The following is a 13,948-nucleotide window of genomic DNA, read 5'->3' as shown; positions in this document are numbered from 1 at the left end:
AGAGGGGGAGAGTCCATGATGAGAGGGGGGTCCATGATGAGAGGGAGGGTCTCGCGGGAGGGTCCATGATGAGAGGGAGGGTCCATGATGAGAGGGGGGGTCCATGATGAGCGGGAGGGTCCATGATGAGCGGGAGGGTCCATGATGAGCGGGAGGGTCCATGATGAGCGGGAGGGTCCATGATGAGCGGGGGAGAGTCCATGATGAGAGGGGGGTCCATGATGAGAGGGAGGGTCTCGCGGGAGGGTCCATGATGAGAGGGGGAGGGTCCATGATGAGAGGGGGAGAGTCCATGATGAGAGGGGGGTCCATGATGAGAGGGAGGGTCTCGCGGGAGGGTCTCGCGGGAGGGTCCATGATGAGAGGGAGGGTCCATGATGAGAGGGAAGCTGCTATTGTGGGACTTAGAGTTTTGTGTAATTCTACAAATGTTTTTACAGTAAAGTATACAACTGTTGAGTTTTTATTTTAAGTTATTGCTTGTTAGGACCTTACAGTTTTTGTTTTGTATTTTATTTATTTGTTGTTTTACACAATTTCCGAAACAAATGCTTATTTGATTAAAAAAAAATATTATTTTGTACATTCTGTTGTATTCTATGTTCGAACAAATTTGAAATGACTGCAATCTAAAAAAAATACTCAAAATGTGACACCTTTTTTATTTTAAATAAATAAATAAATACTGGGTCACCAATTATTTATTTTCTAGAATTATGTCCTGAGATGATTACCATATAGACTTTTTATTGATTTGCTAACCCATTCATAAAACAACTCCCTTCATCTCATCTCTTTCTTAAATGATCTTGTATCTTTAACTTTCTGATTTTGCTTTATACAAGATATCCAAGTGGGTGCTAAAGAGGAACATAAGAGAACATTATATAAACTCTTATTACTCATACACTAGCCTTCAGCTGCAATCCTCGCATACTTAAACCAGGGTACTTTTTAATTGCATTTATTTTAAACTGAATGTGAAAGATTCAACTCCCACACCATTGTCAAAGCAAGGTGCAGGTAGGTTATCATGGAGGTCGCAGCAAAGAAACTAGTAATTACCCCACCTGCAGTAGAGAGGAAGTACAATGAACACCTCACAAAGAGAGGAGGCCATTTTATTTTTTTCATTCTTGCTAAACTATAATACAATCTACATAGAGGTTAGTTTATGTGTACTGTTGGGCTCGGTTAGGGTTATTGCGGTAAATGTTATAGAGTAACATATAACAAACTAAAAGTAGTATAAAAAAGTACAAAAAAATCAGAATGGTATTTCTACACCAACAATTGTTTTCATTAAGGTATTGACATTTGTGTCGCGTAACAAGCTTAAAACCAATTTGAAATATTTGTTATCGAAACTAAAGTACTTAAACATTGCAACCTTGTCTAGGGTTGTTGTAATCTTTGTGGCGATGTTTGTGAATTTTTCATCACACTTGTTATGGACTGATCAATTATTTACAGACTGGGACCTGAGAATCGTCCCATGATTCACATCTTATATTGATTCAAGTCAATGTATTGATTTGTTTACAGTCTTTCTAGTCCCTCTCACCACCGTTTATGTCTTTGTTTTTGTCATTAGGCTGAACCAGAAGGCTTCTCCCACTTCCACCTGTACGTCTGCGCGGCCTTCCTGGTGCGATGGCGGAAAGAGATCCTAGACGAGAGAGATTTTCAGGTAACATGCCTCCACCACTCATCCTACCTGCTTTCCTCCGACTAAATATCATTAGGGAAAAAACATTTTAACCATGAAAAAAGCTCTTCAGTAAACAATGCACTGCCTATATTTTTATGCTGTAAATTGGGTGAATGCTTTTACCAATACCAAGCCTATGAAAAAAGGTGCTTGAAACTCAAATAGTAATTTTGTTTAAAATATAGTGTATTTTATCAGTTTTTTTTCTTGGACGTTACTTGTTATACAGTACAATTCCCATTCAGTTCATTAAAAAGACTATAGGAACCAACATATGGGATTATAGGAGTCAACATTATGACATCCTATATTCTAATTATGCAGTTATCTTGAGCTATTTAGAGCTTCAAACTAAATACATGTTTTTACAATTTTTTTATATTTATTATTTTTTAAATAAAATAGATGTGGTTTCCTTTAGACTAAAAAAAACATTAAAAGAGCTGTACGCAATGTTTACTAAAAGCATGAAAAACAGAACAAGAGCCCTACCAATTCACCATCACCAATCACTTTCAGGAGCCAGAGTGTAGTTTTTGTCATGGTAATCCTAACAACAACTAGCATGCTTACAACTCACTTCCTGATTCGCAGAAGATAAAATGCTCTTTAACTTGGGGCAGATGCACACAGCGGTCTCCTTTTGACCTTCAGAGCTGTTTTACAATACCTCTGTACAGGAGTAAAACAAATCCTACTTTATTCCATGAAACAATGCGTATAGACACTTCAACTATCACAGACCTCAGGGTTCAGAATAAACTGTATTGCATCGCAAAATGCAACGCAATTTCTCTCAAGTGCGATGCATTCGTTAGAAAAAAAGTGTTTTTGTATCTAAGCTTTTGCGATACAAAAATTTGGGTTCAATTGTATAACCAAAGCGCCTAAAAGTACTGATCACTCGTCAATCAATCGTCAACAATGGCATGACACAATGTAGGCTGTCCAGATCGTGAGTCTGAAAGCGGGAGGAGCCACAGTGCGGTAAAGTTAGCGTCATATTCATAGATTCGGACTTCCAAGGTCAATAGCTCCTAAACGCAAAAATCAGATGCATATTTTGGGTGCAGCAAATTACACTGATCCGAATGTGCAGCCGGAGTCGAAACGAGTACTTAGGGACCGTCATCATATAGCAAAACCAAAATGGGAACGTTTTACAGCTGGAATGGAACGTCAAATAGAGCGATACAATTTGAATAACACAATAAATACAATACATGATAGACAATTAATATGTAAATGAGACTCATGCAAATAGTCATCTGATTGATGATATGGAAGAAAGGTGTAAATTAGGTAATCTGACTTGGTGTTTTCTGTTTTATTTTGAAAACATGTTTAAAAGTGTTTAAAGGTTAATTTGTTAAGATTTTTTAATGGAATGTTTTCAAATACATTTGAAATAAATAATCTTCTTAGTCACTTTCGTGTTTTGCTATGCAATTATCAAATAGCTATACAAATTTGCTCAGCAGCACTGCTATACGAGAGAAAATCTTTAATCTGAGCCCTGGACCTACTGGAAAATATAATCAAAATGAATATCTGGTTAGTAAAGTTGATTTTTGGTTCATTGTTATCATTAAATAAGTGTTGCATTGTGGACTTTAAACCGCCAATCTTCTGGTGAGGGGAGAACAGCTTTATCAACAGAACTATAGCGCTGGTTTAAATACGCCAGTACAAGGTCTTAAGGAAGTAAAACACAACACAGAAAGGAATGCTTGCTCCCGCATATAGTTAAAGTGGGACAATGGGTCTTTCGTACACATGTTGTGGGGGAGGAGCATGTTCCCTCTGATATACATAGCTATGTGTCCATGCTGATAAATCTACGGTGTCCCGGTTGTGTTTGGGCCTAGCTGAAGAGTGTCCCGCGCTGGCCTACATCCCTCTCCATTACCTCCCTGGTCATTAACTGTGGGTTTAAAAGTCATTGTGAGTGCATTAGGAGATGACAGTACACAGCTGCCAGAAGGTGACTTTGGCTGCCAACTCACTTGGGGACTTGGCCTTAACAGCAGCAGTACCAACTTCATCTGCACATAGACAAACACCATTTAAGCATTTGGCCCAATTAATTTCTTAATATTTTCGAGTTCATCATCACTTTTTATTCTTAAGCATTTTTTTTTTTTTTTTAACCTTTATTGGGATTGGCGCAATAGTTTTTAGTGTGTAACTTCACCTTGCTCGAGAACAATTTGCATTCTAAATTTAATTATAATTTTTAACAGACATTTAAACATGCATTTTGATGGAATTGTGAAAGCAAATGTAGTTGAGCATCAATGGATGAATTAATGCATGCTATATATTTGTGTGTGGACTTTATAATCTAATTTATTTATGTGTGAATTAGGTTGATGTGTAGATAAACTGACATACTAGCCTATCAATTATAGACAGAATGAATATTTGCATAGATATTTAAGCTTAATTTTAAGTTAACATGAATATGTTATGTACACTACAGCTGGGTTTCCTGCATAACATATCAGCTCCTCATACCATGGAAATGTTCAAATCAATTAATAATGAGAATGTGTATCACAGTCCAGCATAATTGAGGTTGAAATCTGTGTTGGCTTGTTCAGAATGTCTGGAAATATATTAAACCAATGATCTCTACAGTTTCATCCATTGTTCTATAAGATGTGGCCCACTTTCATTTTGGCCTAATTTACTTGCATATTGCATAGATTGAACAAGAACATTGTGTGTAAAGCACTTCCTGGATTCTCTTCAGTAACCTACACATTAAAGTTAATCCAGTTTCACAGACTGAACAAGCTCAATACTCGTGCCTCATGTTGATCCAAAAGAGAGCAGCCATCAGTACACCAGCAATGGCAGGTTTTTGACAAGTGAGAATATGTACAACTTTTAAGCTGCATTGAGTAACATTGAATCCTTATCCTGGATCAGTAAATGGTTGTCTGTGTGTATTTACTTGAGAAACTAGTACGCGAGGAGAGACACTGCAGACCGTTTGATGCAAAAAAGGTGTTCTGTTACACCCAAAAGCTCCAAAAATCTGAGAGAGTAAAAATAGTTTTACCAAGCTATATCTAAAAATGTATGAAAAATTAAAGCTCAAATAAAAAAAGGCCGTGGCTGCAGAGCCGCGGCGCGGTCAAATGGCCCAGCAGTTTCAGGAACCGCGACACTGCCATATAGCCTCATGGCTAACCCTGACCCTGACCCTAACCCTGACCCTGACCCTGACCCTAACCCTAACCTTAACCCGGCGCGGTCTAATAGCGCAGCAGTTTCAGGAGCCGCGGCACAAAATAACATGACATGGCAGTTTCGGCCGCGCGCCGCGCCTCTGTATACACTCCCATAAATAAAAGGATAGGAAATAAATTATATAAAACATTTCAAGTAAGTCATATATAGTACTATGTTTGGTTTGAATGTCTCCAGTTTCCAACTATCAATGTGAATTCTGTTTTGTAGGGTGTCATTTCTGCAGCCTTTTCATGTCTGTCTTCTGAAACTAACCTTTAGGTTCCTCTTTGTTCAGTTTTGTTGTAAATATATCAATGCATTCATGAACATTAAATTGAGTATAGTTCCTGGCATTTTAAAGTGGATTATACTTCCTGCACATCAATTCCACACAGAAATGAGACGCATGGAGGGCAGCGGTATGTATAGTTCTTGAAAATCAATCTGGTCCATGCGGACACTGCGCGAAGGCCTTGTCTGCAGTCTGTCTCGCAGACTCTCGTGTTCGCCACAAGCATAAACCGAGCTTAAGGAAGAGCACTGGAGTCAAACAAAGAAAACTGCAAGTCCATGAAATGTATGACTTTGATCGGGTTATGTTTAGGTAGAGCTCATTTACTCAGTCAGTATTCACTTTGTATTGGCCTTTTATGGTGATTGGGAGGTGTGGAGAGGGTGTGACGTGACGTGGGTTCATGTGCGCATATTTCAGCTGCAGGTGGGATTTATAAAGCAGAGTTTGCATCGAGGGTTATGGCTTGGCCTCTAGTGGCCACTAGAAGTACACACATAGTCGGCATAAGTCCAACACAATCCACAAGGCCCGAGGATTGACTTTTTCTGTGTGTGGAGTTGGCATTGATCGCCCTGTCTCAACATAAATATGCTTTAGGTACTGCAGTTTCTTCTTCAAATCTCCCTCTTATTATTCTGCCCTCCCTTCTTTATCCCCCTTTTTTGCTCGTCCAACCCATCTTCTTCGCTCCTAGTCTAATCCCACTGGCCTTTTCTCCTAAAACAAATGACATGAACTGTTCCTCTGATGATCTCTTCACCCTTAAGGGAATTTTAACATCACTTTTTTGGGGGCAGTTATGCTACACATACAATCTCATAATGCATTTATTGTACGATCCATAAATGCATCCTCAGCACACATCTCATATTTATCAGGGTGATATAAGCCAGACATGATCTCTGCAGTAAAGAAGAGTGGCATGTTAGTGGCTGCTGCTTTACAAGTATTATCAAACCAAACATTCTGTGACTATAGTATATCAATGCTAGCAGAAAAAAACAGAGAAACAACTTTTGTATCTTTATATTGTTATACGTAGCGACATTGACATTGGCTGTAGAGTAGCATTTAGTAGTATGTAAAGTCGAAGGTAAGATGTTGGCCAGCGACCCAAAGGGAATTGTAAGTTGTGAAGTTTTTTTTTGCGTTCACTAATTCTTAAATTACTTGTATTTAAAATTGACCTTTGTATGCAGACATCTGTTTCATTTCCTCACATCTTAAGGAGATATTTTATAAATATCTTGCAAAAACATCTCAAACTGAGGAGAATCTATGCATTATTGCTGTAACAACCCCATCTGTTTAGAAGTAATTCCTTCCTCCCCAGTCACGCACTCTCACATTCAGGCTTGGAGCAATTTAATAAAGGTTTGCAACCTGTTCTCAGCAATCTGCTCATTATTACACTGAGCTGTGCCTCTCAAGCCTGAAGTAGAAGGAGACTTGTTACCTGCCACTTTCCTCAGTATTAATGGCATTTATATTGTGATTTATAGCTGTGCATTGACTGTTTTGATTGATTCATGCTCCGTGCACTTTATAATCAATCATGAAATGATTTCTTACTTTTAAAAAAATTGACCTATCAGGCAAAATAGCTTTTGATGAAGGAAGGTACAAAGAAAGCGCAGGGAAAAAAATCAGTTTACTAGGTCCTGTCGTTTTGAGCAAGAAGGAAATGCAATGTTTTCATTATTGCGCAACAGATCAGAAACCCAGTCTTTTTCCTGCACATTTTGATAATGCACTCACATTGCATTTACTATGAAAGCAGGGGTGTATTAAAACCTGTTACCACCCACCTGTCCGCCGGCGAGCATTTTCTATATCTCAAATATTCTCTTACATCATCACTTTTATTTCCGTGGTCAATACCAGCAAGCCATACATCATTTTAAAGCTTATTTTCTCAACAAAACGAATATGTCATTGATTTACATTGAATAATATGCCCCAAGAAGCAATTGCCAATAGTTTGTGAGAAAGTCTCAACTTTTACAAACGCATGTCCTACCTGTTTGCTGTTTATGACGGACGAAACGGCTTTAATTCTGTACATCCTTGTACTCAGTCTGTCCGTAAGGAATCATTGAAAAACAATATCCACTTGTATTTTTCCTGAAGTTATCCGATTTCGAGATATTGTCAAGTAAACAAACTTTTCTTCGTTTCTCGCCGGACGAGAATGCGCTTGTCCGGCGCATTTCTCCGTCCATAACAAATGACCTGTTTGACCTATAAAATAATGTTGGATATCCTTCTTTTCTTCAGACTGTTACCTACAGAATGAGACCATCCACGAATTTTTCTGTCCACGGGTTTGTTTGCTACAGCCTCCGCAAAAAAAAATGCGCCGCTTGCGACGCACATGGATTAGTCTGTTTACATCTAAATAGCGCCGCGTGCGAATGACGTAGCTGAGTTTGATTGACATATTATTCTAGCCAATGAGAATAGCTTTAGAAAGAGGGGCGGGACAAAGGGCTTATTGACACAGAATCTTCTGTATTCTCGTGCGTAAGGCTCCTGGAAGGCTGTAAAGAGCCAGATTTCTCGGCAGGATTTTGCGCATAACGTTTTCTGATTTTATCAAACTTTTGGACGTGCATTTTGTTAGATATATGTATTATTATACCAATACAAAAATAAAATAAAAATATTATAATTTTATTTTTTATTTTTTTTTAACCTCTATATGGGAAATTCATGGGTAAACTCATATTTACACATTTTCACATTTTTTTTTAGCAGTTATAATTGCTATTAGTGGCCTACAAAACATCAAAATGTATGTTTTATGATCATAGAGGAGCTAAAATTGTAATAAAACAGTTTGGCACAGTTGGCACATATTTGGATCACTTGTTCCTAATATACTTTTTGATACAAAAAGGTCAACAGCACCAAAATGCCTGTTCCTTGAGATCTGAAACTTTACACAGTTGTTGTCAACAAGATAAACATCATGTACAGTGAACAGCATATGCACACAATGAAGTATGTCATGCTCAGGACCATTGCAAATTAACAATATTCAGGCGAGACTAAAAAAGGATGTTTTGTTTATGTTTGGGCCTCTGTAGTGTAAGTTCTGAAGCCCTGACAGTGTTCATGTGCACATCTGCAGAAACTAGAAGGCCTAAGCTTTCTAATGATGCATCACACTTGCATGTGGAACATAAGATCCTCTTTTAATAAGCAATGCCATTTGGGTATGTCCAACCATTGTGCACAGGGTGAAAATAGGTGGATGGTAACAGGTTAACTATTGGCCCTGACGCTAAACAGCTTATTTTTTTATATATATATATTTTAATAGTTCATTCAAATTTCCCCATGTGGGACAATAAAGGAATATCTTATCTTATCTTATCTTAAATTGTGGCAGACAAAGTGCACACAAACACCTAAAAAGAGCAACAATACAAGAAAGACCTTCACAACTGTGCCCAATTGAATGTTTAAAGCCACAATGCATTATGTTAAGTCTCGAAATCACCAACAATTTCGAATGATTGTCCAGTTATTGTTTTAACCTCTTTAATATTGCTTGTTTATTTGTTGAATTCTGTTTTACGTCCAACCGTATCTGACTTTGGTCAGCTAATTTCTAGCTAATTGTGTTAAACGTAAAAAACATAGTGTGATATGACAAACTGAGGCAGACTTACATGCCTGGTGTCCTCAGAGCCCAACAGCAATGAATGATTCACTTTAATAGATTTCATTTAAAAAAAATCCTGGGAAAGTCATTTAAAAAGGATAATTCATACATTGTTATCAACACAGAACGGAGGTATGGTGTGTGTGGGTGTGTGTTTGCACGTGTGCGTGTGTGTGTTTATGTGGATAGTGCTGCCTTGTTTTGCTGGAATTGGATTGGTTAAGCTGCTAAATGAAAAGGACTGTTCTCCCCAAGCAATCTGGCTTCCTCCGTTCCACCTCAGCGGCCGCATGTACATAGAACTCTGAATGCGCTAAAAACTAATTCAATTCATCTTTGGCCCAAAACTGGTTCACACTCCTGGATCAAAAAGCCAAAAATTACAAAGGAGGAGTTAAGAGAAGTTCAGAGGCATCTATACATTTAGAATTGGCAGTAAAATTTGTAGCTTGTACAATTAAAATCTGCTTTTTCTTTTAGCTAGGGCTGAAATGATTAATTAGAGCTATTTGATCACAAAAAAGTTTTGTTTATTAGTTGATTGCCTTGATGAGTCGTTTAATTTGATTCATCCAACCCATCACTGACTTCCTGACTGATTGGAGGCAGTGCGTGCGGTTGGGGAAGAACAGTGTGTGTTAGACACTTGGACTATCAGCACAAGAGCTTCACAGGGATGTGTACTTTCTCCTCTGCGCTTTTCTCTGTACACAAACTGCTGCAACTCCAGCCACGACTCCATAAAACTGATGCAAGTTTGCGGACGACACCGGCCTCATCGAGCTCATCTGGGACGGAGATGAGTCTGTCTACAGGAGGGAGGTGGACCGGCTGGTGTCCTGGTGCAGTGGTAACAACCTGCAGTTCAACGCCCAGAAAACAGTGGAGATGATCATGGACATCAGTAAAGTCACAGCCCCTCAGCCCCCCCTCACTATCACAGACTCGCCCCATCACCACTGTGGACTCCATCTGCTTCGTCCGAACCACCAGAACCTCAAGTGGGGGCCCACCATCAGCTCCCTCACCAAGAAGGCTCAGCAGAGGATGTACTTCCTGCTGCAGCTGAGGAAAGCCAAGCTGCCAGAGCAGATGATGGTGCAGTTCTACACGTCCATCCTCACCTCCTCCATCAATTCAATTCAATTTCTTTCTGTAATGCCCAAAATCACAACTGCAGTTGCCTCGAGGGGTTCCGCAGTGAAGGAGAGATACGACTCCCTCGGATGAACAGGCGGAACTATAGATTTTTATATCTGTTCCCAACTGTCCTGACCATAAGCGATCACCATGTGGTTTTGCTAGAGCCACAGACAGGAACATACATGGTTTTCTTATTCATTCTATTGAATAGTTGTAAGCTGTGATTTAATCTCTTTTCCGTGAAGTACATTTATTTTTTTACATCAGCCACCTCAACAAATAGAAAAAACATCAACGACAATGGAACATTCAAAATGTTGTGTTTATAAACTATGGCTTATACTGTGTGCTGTATAATAAATGGATTAGTAGGAAAACAATGCATCCTTTCACACATTTCACCTCTCAAAAGAAAAGTCATTCTTTTTGCATATACTGTGGCACCAGCAGCTCCCTCTATCCATGCAACGACACAGGGCCTTTCCCTCAAACTTTGAACATCTGTCATATGCAGATCCAGCAGTGTTGTGTTTTGGTCATATCTGTTTAGAATTCCCTGGCTCCAGTCCAGATGCGTGAAGGTGAATCACACAAACAATATATCACATTTACAGTGAACAGTACCTGAGCTAGGTTCTTACACAGGGAGCTGCTGCATTAGAAAAAAAAATCCAAATATTAATCTGGTCTACAAATGTTTATTGCCTTCATCGCATTGATGGTTAAATAAAAGTGTCTAGTTTTAAAATTAACTATAAATCTGATGGTACCTGTTGGGTTTTGGGCTGTGATTTGAATTTGTATCACATTAAAATCCAAATCCAGAGTATTGGGGCAGCTTCAACTTGCTCCAGGGTTGACAAGAACTTAGCATATTAAAGTTTTATTATGCAGGATATCTCATAATTGTTTACTAAATTGTTTACTAAAACAAAAACCTTCAAAACCTGCATCCTTTCTTTGAGCAGGCTCTCCTTTCTACAGACCTGACTAGGCACACCACTTGCTTACTTCCATCGAGATGAATGTTCCACAGTAGAAAGGTTGCACTGTAGAGCGTTAATGTGGTACATGAATATTAAAGTATATTTGAATAATTTCGATATTCAGTATTGGAGAAATATCACTGTGAGCCACAAATAGAATGTTCGTACCTCTGCTGCTAAAGCTTATTTGTTTCTTTCTGTTTGATTTCCCCTGAACATGACCTGCTGATAGTGCTCTCCATATTAATATTATATTATATTATATGTTTCCAATACAAATCAACACACCAGTGTGATGAGAAAGAGGGATATAGACAAGAACTTGTATTCCCTTTAATTACTGCTCTGTGGAAAGTGCAGACCTTTGTAAATGCCAGCGTGTGTCCTCTGATCATAACTGGGAGTGAGGTGCTTTAGGTTAGTCTGCTGTTGGCAGTGAAGTAAAGGGGAGCCCCCCAGAGAAGCACAGAGGGGCTGGAAATGTCAGCACTATTTCAGTCACCGCGATGAGCAGCGCCACAACTTTATTCAAAATCATTTCCGCAATTTATTACAGGCTGAGTGCATTAAAATGTTAATCAAGATGCAAATTTTTTATGACATTAACATTGTTGTATATGCTATTTATCAAATGTAATGTGCTCTTTTTATTGAGTAGTTCCTGTAGTCGTTCCAGTTCCTACTTTATTCATTTCCGTTTGTAAAAGGCATTCCGTTCCCATGGCATTCTACGTGGTTTCCAATTTGTGCTAATATTTAGTCGTTTTGAAAAAGGTCTCCCCCCAATCTGTTCTACTAAACTTGTACGTTCCCATTAATTAGGGCAAGTTGACGCTTCATATTTTCTTCGCCGACATGTTTATCTTTTTGTATTTGTTTATGTAGAACTGAACTGACCTCCTGTCTGGTCTAATTACGAGAAACAAAGTGTGTCCTTGTCATGCTGCCAGGACTAAAATGCATGAAAATTGGCCATCTCTTACTTTAATTGGGACATCTGGTCACTCTCGATGTTATACTTTGCCAACGCAGCGCCGCATTCCGAACTATCCAATCCTCTGCGATCTCCATTAAAAACTCGGAATGTACTTCACACTCGCGGTTAATCATTTTGTACCTCTTGCACGCTCTGAGCGATGGGTCATTTCTTCACATCACCACCTTGCAATTTTCCGTAAAGAGTTTAGTCCCTCCTTTGATTAATTCTGTCCTTTGGTGCCATTTATCAAGACAAGACCACCTAATTTTGTACTGGAGAACTTTCTTCCCAAACTTGGCCTGTACACCTTTCTCTGTTCTGATGGATTATGTTGTAGTCAGTAGTGCTCAAAGTGAGACAAGGCCACCCCAAGTAAACAACTTTTAATAATCACCCTTTTGATTGAGCGTCGCCGTGGACGTGGCATATGAATCTTTGGTGCCAAAACACAGAAATCAGAAGGGGGGGGAAAAGTGCAGAAGCAGAGGGGTTTAATGCTGTGAAAGTAATTGTGTACTCGACTGTGGCATCCGAGCTTTTGTAGCATGACTTGGCTCTGCTCGTACCTAAATGTCCTCCATCACTGACGACAAGAGTTCACTCTTAGGCTAACTTGTGAAGGGGCTTGAATTATTGCACAGTACTATTCTGATGACCAAAGCGGCTCTGAAAGGGAGTAGCCATCGGTCATAGTTTGGCATGGCTCTGACAAAGTGTGAATGAACGAGAAATGATACAGGGAGTGCACAATACATCGATGGGCATTACTAGGTTTAACACCCAGGCCGGCTGTACAAGATCGAGAAGTGTCCCTCGTGTCTTATCATTTACTTTTGCCTCCCTTATATCTCATTTCAAACCTAATAGAGATTTGATGGTTATTTGGTTAATCAATAATCAGGATTAACAACTGTAAAATAATCCTAGGAACTAAAAGATCATGAGAATCATGGGCAGCAACAATGCGTCATTTCAGTTCCATCCATTCTCCAATTTTTATCCGGCTTTTTTGTGACAATATCGTCACTTTTTAATGAAACATTTGATTTCATAAAGCTAGACTTGTGAAAGAAAGCAAATTAAGGATTTCAATGTTTTCCTCTCACAATATTATAATTTGATATGGTGAAGAAGAAAAGAAAAATCTAATTTAGCAAATTCCTTCAGAAATGATTGTTAGTAGAGTACAATGTTGGTATTGTGGAAATGTGGAAATCGTCCAAACCCAATAGATTAAATAACTATATAAATCACCATTGCATCACAAATATTTATGTGCAAGAAAAAAAATACGGCCTAAGCATTTTTTTTCTCTATTGTGTATCAATTATTTATATTAATAATGAGTTGTAACAATGCTGTGTCCTGCACTTGGCTTAACAGTGTTATAAAAGCATGTATTAGATTTATTGCAATTGTCATTATTCTTTTAATTTCTAGATGCATTCGAAACACCTCTTCATTATTTTACCCAACAAGATTAGATCCCCAACCAACCCATGATTTACGCTCCTAAATGATGACACGCAATCTTCTTTTCACTTTTGATGAATTTGCCGTTCTTCCGCAGCGAGTTGCCCCAAAGCATTTATCTGCAGCTTCCTGTCAGTGGCAACATTATCATTTGGCAGAGGTTTATCCACAAGGGGGAGGGAATGGAGATACAGGGAGACTGCAGACTTTTATAGCTTTCTTTTGGGCGGCGATAACAGAATAACAGAGCAGTTGTAAGCGCTGCACGTGGCCCTCTGCTCAACTCGGCTAAGACATAAAAGCGGCAAATAAACGGCTCTATTGATCGGCTCATGAGGAATAAATGAACTGGACGGCAGTGACGGAGGTAAAGAAAAATTGAAAATTTGAGGAATGAGATGGGTCATGAACTCAGACATTCATATTGGAGCGTAATTTAAGTTGCGTGCAC

General features: G+C 38.9%; 1 protein-coding gene across 6 annotated transcripts in view; it reads left to right on the top strand.

Moving 5' to 3' along the window:
- tbc1d22a (TBC1 domain family, member 22a) overlaps nucleotides 1-13,948 on the top strand; it is a 158,055-nt gene that overhangs the window by 126,752 nt on the left and 17,355 nt on the right. For all 6 annotated transcript variants that reach the window (XM_072455044.1, XM_072455046.1, XM_072455041.1 and 3 more), the window contains one exon: nucleotides 1,595-1,690. In XM_072455044.1, coding sequence (XP_072311145.1) covers nucleotides 1,595-1,690 — 96 coding nt within the window. The remainder of the gene's footprint in view (nucleotides 1-1,594; nucleotides 1,691-13,948) is intronic.

This window comes from Eucyclogobius newberryi, unplaced genomic scaffold, assembly GCF_026437365.1.
Source record: "Eucyclogobius newberryi isolate DKJ021-1_F unplaced genomic scaffold, fEucNew1.0.hap1 SCAF_2, whole genome shotgun sequence".
NCBI lineage: Eukaryota > Metazoa > Chordata > Actinopteri > Gobiiformes > Gobiidae > Eucyclogobius > Eucyclogobius newberryi.
This window is presented reverse-complemented; position numbering and strand designations above follow the sequence as displayed.